Source organism: Rhinolophus hipposideros (assembly GCF_964194185.1).
Source record: "Rhinolophus hipposideros genome assembly, chromosome: 23".
In the NCBI taxonomy this organism is placed as follows: domain Eukaryota; kingdom Metazoa; phylum Chordata; class Mammalia; order Chiroptera; family Rhinolophidae; genus Rhinolophus; species Rhinolophus hipposideros.
The window spans coordinates 2969534-2981680 of NC_138069.1; the positions used below are offsets into that span (position 1 = coordinate 2969534).

Below are 12147 nucleotides of genomic sequence, written 5' to 3' on the forward strand. Positions count from 1 at the left end.
TGAGCTGCAGGCACAGCCCCCAGATGGGATGAGGGGGAGGAGCTGAGAGGGCCCAGGCAATCGAGCCCAGAGGTACCCAGGCTTTCAGCTGCAACTCTGAGCTGGCAGCTGCCAGCAGGGCTGCGCTGGGCTGGGCAGGGGGCCAAGTCTGGTGTGAGAGCTCCGGTCACCACCTGAGTGGGCCAGGCCAGGCGCGGGCCTGGTACGCAGATCAGGAATGCCTGGGTGGGGAACACAGAGAGAGGTCCCTACACTCAGACACCGGCCAGGCCCGGGGCTCCAGGTGCTAAGGCAGCCAAAGGCCTTGCTCTCCTTCACCGGGACCTCAAACTTCAACACTTAGATGAGGTCCTAGTGAAGGGGGCTGCATCATGCCCTCCAGCATGTCCTCGGCCCAATTCCCAGAATCGGTGTCACCTGATATGGCAAAAGTGACTTTGCAGATACTATTAAGTTAAGGATCTTGAGATGGGAGACAATGCTGTTATCCCAGGGGGCAAACGTAACCCCAAGGGCACTTTTAAGTGGGAGATAGAAGGAGGCTTGATTACAGAGGAGGAGGGGCCACTGTGTCGATGGAGCAGACATCAGAGTAATGTGGTCGTAAGCCAAGGGACAACGGCAGCCGGCAGGGGCAGAAAGAGGTGAGGAAGGGCTTCTCCTCTCGAGCCTCCGGAGGGAACTAGCACTGCTGACAGCTTAGGTTTAGCCCCCTTAGATCCATTTGGATGTCCCCTGTCCAGAACTGTAAAAGAATAAACCTGAGTTGTTTTAAGCCACTGAGTTTGTGGCAAGTTGTTACAAGGGCCATAGGAAACAGAATGACATCAGCCGCTTCAGAGTCAAGAGACTCCCTGATCTGACTTCCAGCATATCCATGCCTGCTGTGCACCCCCACCCCATGACCGACCCTGCACCCCCACCAGGGCTCACCCTCTGCTGGCCCCTCACAGCACTGCATCAGCGAGGCCTAGCTATCTGTCTGCCCCTGGCTGGAGCCTTGCCCCCGTCCCATCAGTGGCCTATCTTCACAGGATGCCTCTCTCTCCCCAACCCATTGTTTTGGGCCCCCTGTCTCCAGCCTGGACCAGAGTGGCTGACTGAAACGTAGAACTAGCTGTCAGGCCCCTTTCCTCTGGGGGCTGCCCACCGCCTGCAGGATGCCATCCTGGCTCTGTATCATTCCAGGCTGCAGCCCCTGAAAGCTCCCAGCATCCGCTCTGGCTCCTGGCCCTGCTTATTTCTGAGGCAGCCCTTCAGCAGCCTGGAAAATGTGCAGCGGGTCAGCAGGGGGTCAAAGGACTTGGGCCGTTGAGTCAAGACTTTGCAGTGCCCAGGGCCCAATCTGCTCTCTCACCGTATTTCTTTGGCAGCGGCGGGGCACAGCACTCCCCAGGGCGGTGTGCCCCCTCTGCCCGCCAGGGAGGACGCCGCAGCCTGACAGCAGTGGGCAGAGGCTTGGCACCAGCTGCTTACCCGGCGGAGACGGCCAAGGTCACGAGCACTGAGCTGTCTGACTGCTCTTCCTGCAGCCAGGCCCGATGCAACGCGCAGCTGAAGGGCGTGCTGGCCCAGGGGCAGAGCCATGGGACGGGAACCACCCACCTAGCACGAGCTCACAGCCCCCCCTCTGGCGCAAGGCCCAGAAGAGCAGCCCCAGAGGGCGCAAAAGACACTTCACCTCTGTGTCTCGTAAGCACGGGTGGCCAAGGGGAGCCATGTTTTATTTGGCTTATATGGTGCCTTTCAGAAATTTGAAGCAGCATTTTAAAATCAGGAGCGTTCACATAAAACTTCTGATGTCTGCATTCTCTTGACAGTAAGAGGATAGCTGCCCCAGGCCCACACTCCCACCAGGTCACCGTCAGAAGCCAAGGAGGGGTCTGCACTCTGTCCTGCGCCCACGGTGGGGCCAGGCTGGATGCCATGTGCTGCTGCGTTCACACTGCTGTTTTCCTTTGAGCAAAGGCATATTCTCTGTGTTCAAGTTTGTATCAAAAGCAGGGAAATGAAAGCCGGGCCAACGGTGGGAGTAATTGTTTTTCTTACCCCTTCTGCCGTCCTCATTGGCATTGCCTGCTGGGCCTGGCAGGCCTGCGCGTTTGCAGCCCTTCTCTTGGGATGGTAGGACCCTGTGCCTGAGAGACCATATGCCCAGCAGAGGACCCAGGGACCTAGCCACCCTGTGGGGACACTTCCCAGAATCCCAAGTTCAGCCCCCCTCAGACAGCCAGGCCCTGGGCACCAATAGCAAGTCCAGCCTCTCTGTGCTCATAGTCTTGGGGCCAGCCCAGGCCCAGCTCAGCCCAGACCCAGCTCAGCCCAGACCCAGCCCCAGCTCAGCCCAGGCCCAGCTCAGCCCGGCCCCAGCACAGCCCAGGCCCATTTCAGCCCAGACCCAGCCCCAGCACAGCCCGGACCCAGCTCAGCCCGGCCCCAGCACAGCCCAGCCCCAGCCTCAGCACAGCCCCAGCACAGCACAGCCCCAGCTCAGCCCGGCCCCAGACCCAGCACAGCACAGCCCCAGCACAGCCCAGCCCCAGCTCAGCCCGGCCCCAGCACAGCCCAGCCCCAGCCTCAGCACAGCCCCAGCACAGCACAGCCCCAGCTCAGCCCGGCCCCAGACCCAGCACAGCACAGCCCCAGCACAGCACAGCCCCAGCTCAGCCCGGCCCCAGCTCAGCCCGGCCCCATCTCAGCCCAGCCCCAGCCTCAGCACAGCCCCAGCACAGCACAGCCCCAGCCCGGCCCCAGCCCCAGCACAGCCCAGCCCCAGCCCAGACCCGGCCCCAGCCCGGCCCCAGCTCAGCCCAGACCCAGCCCCAGCTCAGCCCAGCCCCAGCTCAGCCCAGACCCAGCCCCAGCTCAGCCCAGACCCAGCCCCAGCTCAGCCCGGCCCCATCTCAGCCCAGACCCAGCCCCAGCTCAGCCCAGACCCGGCCCCAGCCCGGCCCCAGCTCAGCCCAGACCCGGCCCCAGCACAGCCCAGCCCCAGCTCAGCCCGGCCCCAGCTCAGCCCAGCCCCAGCTCAGCCCGGCCCCAGCTCAGCCCAGACCCAGCCCCAGCTCAGCCCGGCCCCAGCTCAGCCCAGACCCAGCTCAGCCCAGACTCAGCCCCAGCTCAGCCCGGCCCCAGCTCAGCCCAGACCCAGCCCCAGCTCAGCCCGGCCCCAGCTCAGCCCAGGCCCAGCCCCAGCCCAGCCCCAGCACAGCACAGCCCCAGCCCGGCCCCAGCCCCAGCACAGCCCAGCCCCAGCCCCAGCCCAGGCCCAGCTCAGCCCAGACCCAGCCCCAGCTCAGCCCGGCCCTAGCACAGCCCAGACCCAGCCCCAGCTCAGCCCGGCCCTAGCAGAGCCCAGCCCCAGCCCCAGCTCAGCCCAGACCCAGCCCCAGCTCAACCCGGCCCCAGCCCGACCCCAGCCCCAGCACAGCCCAGCCCCAGCCCCAGCCCAGGCCCAGCTCAGCGCAGACCCAGCCCCAGCTCAGCCTGGCCCTAGCACAGCCCAGACCCAGCCCCAGCTCAGCCCGGCCCTAGCACAGCCCAGCCCCAGCCCCAGCCCAGCCCCAGCTCAGCCCAGCCCCAGCCCCAGCCCAGCCCCAGCCCCAGCCCAGCCCCAGCCCCAGCACAGCCCGGCCCCAGCTCAGCCCGGCCACAGCTCAGCCCGGCCCCAGCACAGCCCGGCCCCAGCACAGCCCGGCCCCAGCCCCAGCACAGCCCAGCCCCAGCCCCAGCTCAGCCCAGACCCAGCCCCAGCACAGCCCGGCCCCAGCTCAGCCCGGCCCCAGCACAGCCCGGCGCCAGCACAGCCCGGCCCCAGCCCCAGCCCCAGCCCAAGCCCAGCCCCAGCCCCAGCTCAGCCCGGCGCCAGCACAGCCCGGCCCCAGCCCCAGCCCCAGCCCAAGCCCAGCCCCAGCCCCAGCTCAGCCCGGCCCCAGCTCAGCCCGGCCACAGCTCAGCCCGGCCCCAGCACAGCCCGGCCCCAGCACAGCCCGGCCCCAGCCCCAGCACAGCCCAGCCCCAGCCCCAGCTCAGCCCAGACCCAGCCCCAGCACAGCCCGGCCCCAGCTCAGCCCGGCCCCAGCACAGCCCGGCGCCAGCACAGCCCGGCCCCAGCCCCAGCCCCAGCCCAAGCCCAGCCCCAGCCCCAGCTCAGCCCGGCGCCAGCACAGCCCGGCCCCAGCCCCAGCACAGCCCAGCCCCAGCACAGCCCGGCCCCAGCTCAGCCCGGCCCCAGCCCCAGCACAGCCCAGCCCCAGCACAGCCCGGCCCCAGCACAGCCCGGCCCCAGCTCAGCCCGGCCCCAGCCCCAGCACAGCCCGGCCCCAGCACAGCTCAGCCTCTCCAGCCCCACAGGCCGGCTGAGATGGGACGAGGGTCCAGCAGAGGCAGAAGGTCAAGGGGCCAGCCTGGGCTGTACCTGAGCACTATCCCGAGAAGGAACGAGGGAGACCTACAGCATGAGTCCTCCACAGATGTGCAGCCCCTTCACTGCACAGCCAGCCTGTAGGGGAGCAGTGAGTCACTTCCTGTATAAGCTGAATGGTGGCCCCAAAAGATACAAGGTCCGAATCCCTGGGACCTGTGCATGTTACCTTATATGACAAAAAAGGCCTCTGCAGATGTGATGAGATCACGGATCCTGAGATGGAGCGATCATCCTGGATGGTCTGGGTGGGCTCTACATGCACTCACATGCATCTTTATGAGATTGATGTGGCCACAAGCCAAGGGCTGCCAGCGGCCACCAGGAGCTGGGAATGGCGAGAAATGGATTCCCCCTAGGGGCTCTGGAAGGAGTGTGGTCCTATCAACACCTTGATTCAGCTCATTCATACTCATTTCGGATTCTGCCCTCTAGAAGTATGAGAGAATAAACTGCTATTGTTTTAAGCCACTGGGTAGTGGTACAATGTCACAGTGGCCTGAGATTAGGAGGGATTGATGGGCCAGGATCACCAAGCTGTGGCTCCTCCACACAGCCACCAACCCTGGCTTCCCCTCAACAACCCCAGACAACAGTGCTGACAGACGGCAGCCAGGACAGGGCTCAGGCAGGAGACCAGGACTCGGAGTGGGGCCCTGTGCGTGTATGTGTGCACGTGCAAGTATACATGTACACACATACGCACACACGTGCACACCTTCAAGGCCAGTGAGGAGAGAAACGCCCTTCCCCTTCCCTCAGCCTCTTGCCCATCTTGAGGGTAACACTGGCAACACTGAGCTGCTAAGCGCACACACCAGACACTGGCCTGAATCCATGAAGACACGTTAAAGCCTTCACTTTCCATCTGTTTCCGCGGGCAATCTGAAGAAACCCTGCAACTGACCTCAGATGACGGAGACTATTAGTGATGACGACTCTCTGCGGCTTGGTGAGCCCGAGACACTCCAGGAAGCCTGCTGGCTGCTCAGGAGACACAGGACAATGTGTCTCAGCATCACAGAGGACCCATGTGGGACACCCTCCCAGCCAAACCAAGAGACCCAGGACAGGTGCGCCCCTTCTCCAGAGGACCCATCACACCCACTGCCCATCAATAAATAGTTGGGGGATTCAAACCCACTTCCAGAAGTTGCCTGGGGATGGGGGTGGGGACAGGAGGGAGTCTCCTTCTGCTTCAGCCTGGGTTATATCCATATGTAACAGTCCCCATCAGAATTCACCAGGAGAAAGTAACCCCTACCGCGCGTGCACACGCTGAGATCCTCTTGCAGGAGGGCTGTGTCCTCTTGCAGGAAAGCACAATGAACAAACGTGCCCAGCCAAGGACACTGTTTTTCCATATCTCCCAACTGCACTGTGGGCCCTAACTGGGCCCAGGCTGATGAAGGGCTGGACCGTCTGAGGTCACCTCGGGCCCTCAGCCCAGCCACAGTATAACATGCGTCTGGACCCCCTCCAGCCAGTGAGTGGGCCTCAGCCTAGGCCAAGTGGGAACAATCAGGCACGTCTGGGGAGAAATGTGCTTTCCATGGACCAAGTCACCCACACAGGGTCATGCTGACACTGGGCAGGGACATTAAGGAAGGGGGACTTGGCCTCAGACCCCAGGCCTGTGGCCTGGAGCCTATACACCCACGGTCCTGGGCTGAGGCCCAGAGCTCAGCCTGGAAAGGGTCCCCCTGCCCCCTTCAAGGGTAGCCTCAGCCCCCAAATGGTGCAATTGGCCTAAGCCAACGGTTTTTAGGCTTATTCTGAGTTTGAAATTACTTTCTTAAATTCTGAGTTCTAAGCTGTCACCAAAGTAGGTGGGAAGAGGGCACGGGAAGAGGGCAGAGGAGGATTTAATAGAAGATGCCAGAGACCAACAGAGGCCCAGCAAATAAGGCCAGGCCGGCTAGAACATGCTGGAGGCTGCCGTGTTCAGGAAAGCAGCCACTACGTGGAACTGAGGTCAGAAACTCGCCCAGGGCACCTGGCAGCCCCAGGGACCACCTTGACTCTTCCAATTGGGGCGAGCCCAGAAGCACCAGGCCCAAAGCACAAAATGGCAAGCCCTCGGCTCTGAGACACAGGCTTTTCAAACCCCACTGGACAGATGAGAAAGCAGAGGCCAGAGGTCCAAACTTGCCCAAGGGCAACCGGTCATCAAGGAGCAAGGCCAGGGCATTGGTCCCTGGTCTGGGGCATTTCCCCAGTGAATTTTTACTCCCAGCCACACCCTATGGGAGTGAAATTTACTCTCCATTTCTCACCCTGCAGAGAGGTTCAAGGGTGGGAAAGAGGCAGGAGGGGCTGCGGCTGGAGAAAGCCAGGCAGCCCAGGCAGACAGCAATTCATCCCCGGGGATGAAGGGGCCGCCGGAAGTATTGATCAGCTCCAGAGAGCTCTGGGCTTCCTGATGGAACAATTCCTTTGCAAAGATATCTGACACCGCTCCTTGAAATTAGAATGGTGTCCTGCCAGGCTGCACCCAATTTATCTGTCAAGCTAGGAAGTCAGAGACCTAAGATAAATGAGCCAGGGCTGCTTGGGGTGATGGGATAGTTTCTGCAAATCCCAGCGGGGCCTCCAGGGCTCACTGTACACATGCAAATGAGCCTGGTCCAGGACCCAGTCCTCCTGTCATCTGCCAGTAGCCAGGAGTCTAGGACCAGAGGCTGACAGCTGAGCCCACCCCACAAGAGCCAGGCCCAGGCAAGGTGGCCTCATCCTGACCCTGGGACCCTGGGGCCTGTGAGGCCTGCTAGGCACAGTCAGACCCTGACCTGGCCTCACTGTAACCACTGATAGGGATCCCAAGAACCCTGGAAGGGTTTGGGCTGGCCAGTGAGCCCAGCCTACTGGAGGGCTCTGAGAGGCTGTAGCCAGGGGCTGTCCATATGCCTGCTTAGCAGCTCCATCCATACTCCAGAGCCCAGAGTGTACTTTGATTCTTAGTTGAAAAAGACAAAACCACACAGCCTGCCCACCTGCAGTAGCCTTACCTGTGTCCAGGGCCTGTGGCCCCCCCAGAGGAGGTAGCCTGGGGGTGGGTGGCCGACGATACAGCACGTGCACACGGCCCTGCTCAGCCTCCCTCGCCGCCAGCCCCTTTTCCAGAGGCTCAATGAAGAACTCTTCGTCCTGCGTTCGGATTAGGCCAGCCTGCCGGGCAAAGATGAGATGGTTCAGATTCCCAGAGCACAATAGACCCAGGCTGGGGAGCAGTGAAGAGGGCCCGAGGGCACAACCCACCACCTGGCAGAGCTCAGGGCTAGGCTTGAACCCCAGGCCAGGGAGGGCACAGGCCAGGTGGCCCTAGGAGCCCCATCTTCCCAGAGCCTCCACTGCTCCCACTGTGTGTCCCTTTATGCACATCGTCACCATCCCAGACTCTGCAGTAACTGAACCACTGCCTCCCCCAAGAGCAGCATGCCCCTCCTGCTGCGAAGCCCTCATTGGACCCATCACATTCACGCTGCTCTGCACGCTGGCATCAGCCTGCCGCCGCCCTGCCTCACCCTGCCTGCCCTAGTTCACACACCTCACGCCAGTCCCTGGGACAGCCCTCTCCTTCCTATATGCCACGCTGTGCACTCCCGGGTCTCCCTGCCCATGAACTAACCCTCCTGCCCGCCCCCTTGACCATCTGGTAAACTCTGATTCTTCCTTCAATGCCTGGCCCAGACTCCCCACAACCGACACCCCCACCCCAAGGCCCTGCCTTTTCCCTTGGCCATCCTTGGCCACTGCCCCATCCAGCTCCCACACTTTTGATTTTTTGGTCCACTATCCATAAACCAGTGACCTGGTACTGGGCTCCCACAGTGTTACCCTGAAGATATATTTCCTTTAGATCACACACTTATGACCCACTGAACGGTGTATGTTTTTTTAAAACCACTTTATTGAGATATTACTGACATGTAAAAAATTGCACATATCTAATGTGTACAACTCAGTGATTTGGGAATAAGTTTCGATTTGTGAAATCATGACGACTGTCAAGGCCATAAACATACCCATCACCTTTCAAAGTTTCCTCCTACCCCATCATTATTATCATTTTTTTGGCAAGAGCACTTAACATGAAATGGACCCTCTTAGCAAATTTTAAGTATACAATAGGGTATTGTTAGCTATAGACCCTATGCTGTGCGGTAGATCTCCTGAACTCATTTATGTTGTATAACTGAAACTTCGACCATTACTTCCCATTGCACCCTCCCCCCAGCCGCTGGCAATCACCACTCCGCTCTCTCTGCTTCTTTGAGTTTGACTATTTTAGATTCTATACGTAAGTGCGATCATACAGCATTTGATTTTCTGTGTCTAGCGTAATTCACAGTGTAGTGCCCTCCACTTTCCTCCATGCTGTCACCAATTATAGGATTTCCTTCTTTATAAAGTCTGAATAATATTCTACTGTACCTATGTGCCATCTTTCTTTATTAATTTGTTGTCCTTAGACAGACATTTAGGTTGCTTCCATGTCCATTGTGAAAATTGCTACAATGAATACAGGAGGGCGGGTATGTCTTTGATATTCTGATTTCATTTGATTTAGATATGTACCCAGAAGTGGGATTGCTGGGCCATAAGGTAATTCTATTTATAATTTTTTGAGGAACCTCCATATTGTTTTCCATAGTGACTTAACCAATTTACATTCCCACCAACATGAGGGTTCCCTTTTTTCAACATCCTCACCAGCACTTGTTACCTCTTTTCTTTTTCTTTTCTTTTATTATTAGTTTCAGGTGTACAAAACAATATAACAGTTAGACATTTATCCCCCTCACCAAGTGAAACCTCCCCCTCAACCTACTACCCCTCTGACATCGTATACAGCTGTTACAGTTCCATTGGCCGTATTCTCTGTGCTGCTCTCCAGTCACCTCTTGTCTTTCTGATGACAGCCATTCTGACAGACGTGAGGTGAGATAGCTCATGGTTTTGATTTGCATTTCCCTGATGATTAGTGAGGTTAAGCACCCTTTCAGGTACTTGGTCATTTGTATCTCTTCTTTGGAAAAAAATGTCTATTTCAAGTCCTTTGCCCATTTTTTAATCAGTTTATTTGGGGTACTTTGCTATTGAGTTAAATAAATTCCTTGTATGTTTTGAATATTAACTCTTTATCCAACATATGTCTTGAAACATTTTCTCCCATTCTATAGGTTGCCTTTTCATTTTGTTGATTATTTCTTTTGCTGTGCAGAAGCTTTTTTACTTAATATAGTCCCACTTGTTGATTTTTGCTTTTGTTGCCTGTATTATGGGTGTCACATCCAAAAAATCATCACCAAGACCCATGTCCAGGAGTTTTTTCCTTATATTTTCTTCCAGGAGTTTCATGGTTTCAGGTAGGTCTTAACGTTTAAGTCCTTAATCCACTTCAAGTTAACTTTTGTTCGTGGTATGAGATAGAGATCTAATTTCATTCTTTTGCTTGTGAATATCCAGCTTTCCCAACACCAATTATTGAAAAGACCATAATTTCCCAACTGAATATTCTTGGTTCCCTTGTCAAATATACATTGACCATATATATACATACATGGGTTCACTGCTGGGCTCTCAATTCTGTTTCACTGGCTGCCTGCACCATACTGTTTTGATTCCTGTAGCTTGTAATATAGTTTGACATTGGGAAGTGTGATGCCTCCAGCTTTGTTCGTTCTGAAAATTGGTTAGGCTATTCAGGGTCTTCTGTGGTTTCATATGAATTTTAGGATCATGTCATCAGGAAAGAGAGACCATTTTACTTCTTCCTTTCCAACTCTGATGTCTTTTATTTCTTTTTCGTGGCTGACTTCCCTGGCTAAGATTTCCAGTACTATGTTAAATAGGATTGGTGAGAATGGGCACACTTGTCTTGTTCCTGATCTTGAAGGAAAGCTTTCAACCTTCCACCATTGAGTCTGATGTTAGCTGTGGGCTTGTTATGTACGGCCTTTATTATGGTGAGGTATGTTCCTTCTATACCCACTTTGTTGAGAGTTATTACCATAAAAGGAGGTTGAATTTCATCAAATGCTTTTTCAGCCTCTATTGAGATTATTGTATGATTTTTATCTTTCATTCTATTAATGTGATGTATCACATTTATTGATTTTCATATGTTGCCCCATCCTTGGATCCCAGGGGTAAATCCCACTTGATCATGGTGTGTGATCCTTTTAATTCTGTTAAATCCTGTTACAATCTTTAAATCCTGTTGAATTCGGTTTGATAATTTCTGTTGAGAATTTCTGCATCTATATTTATCAAGGATATTGGCCTGTAGTTTTCATTTCTTATAGCATCCTTACTTGGCTTTAGTATCAGGAGAATGCTGGCCTCATAGAATGAGTTTGGAAGTCTTCCCTCCTCTTCAATTTTTTGTAAGACTTTTTTTTATTCAGTTTTAATGCATTTCTTGTTATAAAAATAATACAAGACTACTTTGAGAAAATAGAAAAACATAATAAAATTTTGAAGGACAAATCATTAATATACGTAATCTGTCATGTAGCAATAAATACTGTCAATATGTAAGCAAACTTTATGCTGTTTATTTTGAGGTAATTATATATACACAGGAAACTGCAAAGATATGGCACATATACCTTTCACCTGGATTCCCCCAATGGTCACATCTTAAATAATTATAGAACAGTATCAAAACCAGGAAATTTTTTTTAATTTATTGGGGTGACAATTGTTAGTGAAATTACATAGATTTCAGGTGTACAACTCTGTATTACATCATCTATAAATCCCATTGTGTGTTCAACACCCAGAGTCAGTTCTCCTTCCATCACCATATATTTGATCCCCCTTACCCTCATCTCCCATCCCCCAACCCCCTTACCTTCTGGTAACCACTAAACTATTGTCTGTGTCTATGAGTTTTTCTTTCTCATTTGTTTGTCTTGTTCTTTTGTTGTTTTTGGTTTATATACCACATATCAGTGAAATCATGTGGTTCTATGCTTTTTCTGTCTGACTTATTTCGCTTAGAATTATAATCTCAAGATCCATCCACGTTGTCACAAATGCTCCTATATCATCTTTCCTTACCCCCGAATAGTATTCCATTCTGTATATATACCACAACTTCTTTATCCATTCATCTATCGAAGGACATTTTGGTTGTTTCCATGTCTTGGCCACCGTACACAAAGCTGCAATGAACATTGGAGCACACGTGTCTTTATGGATAAATGTTTTCATATTTTTTGGGTACATACCCAGGAGAGGGATTGCTGGGTCATATGGTAATTCTATTCGTAATTTTTTGAGGAACCTCCACACTGCCTTCCATAAAGGCTGCACCAGTCTGCATTCTCACCAACAGTGTATGAGGGTTCCTTTTTCTCCACAGCCTCTCCAACTCTTTTTGCTATTTGTCTTGTTGATGACAGCCATTCTGACTGAGGTGAAGTGATATCTCATTGTGGTTTTTATTTGCATTTCTCTGATGATTAGTGATGTTGAGCATTTTTTCATATGTCTATTTGCCATTTGTATGTCCTCTTTGGAGTAATGTCTCTTCAGGTCCTCTGCCCATTTTTCAATTGGGTTGTTTTTCTGTTGTTGAGTTGCATGAGTTCCTTGTATATTTTGGATATTAGCCCCTTATGGGAGGCACTGTTTGCAAAAATCTTCTCCCATTCATTTTGTTGTCTCTTTATTTTGTCGATGGTTTCTTTTGCTGTGCAGAAGCTTTTAAGTTT

General features: G+C 54.2%; 1 protein-coding gene across 1 annotated transcript in view; it reads right to left on the reverse strand.

Moving 5' to 3' along the window:
• ADAMTS2 (ADAM metallopeptidase with thrombospondin type 1 motif 2) overlaps nt 1-12147 on the reverse strand; it is a 276672-nt gene that overhangs the window by 173609 nt on the left and 90916 nt on the right. The window contains exon 3 of the mRNA XM_081035772.1: nt 7432-7591. Coding sequence (XP_080891898.1) covers nt 7432-7591 — 160 coding nt within the window. The remainder of the gene's footprint in view (nt 1-7431; nt 7592-12147) is intronic.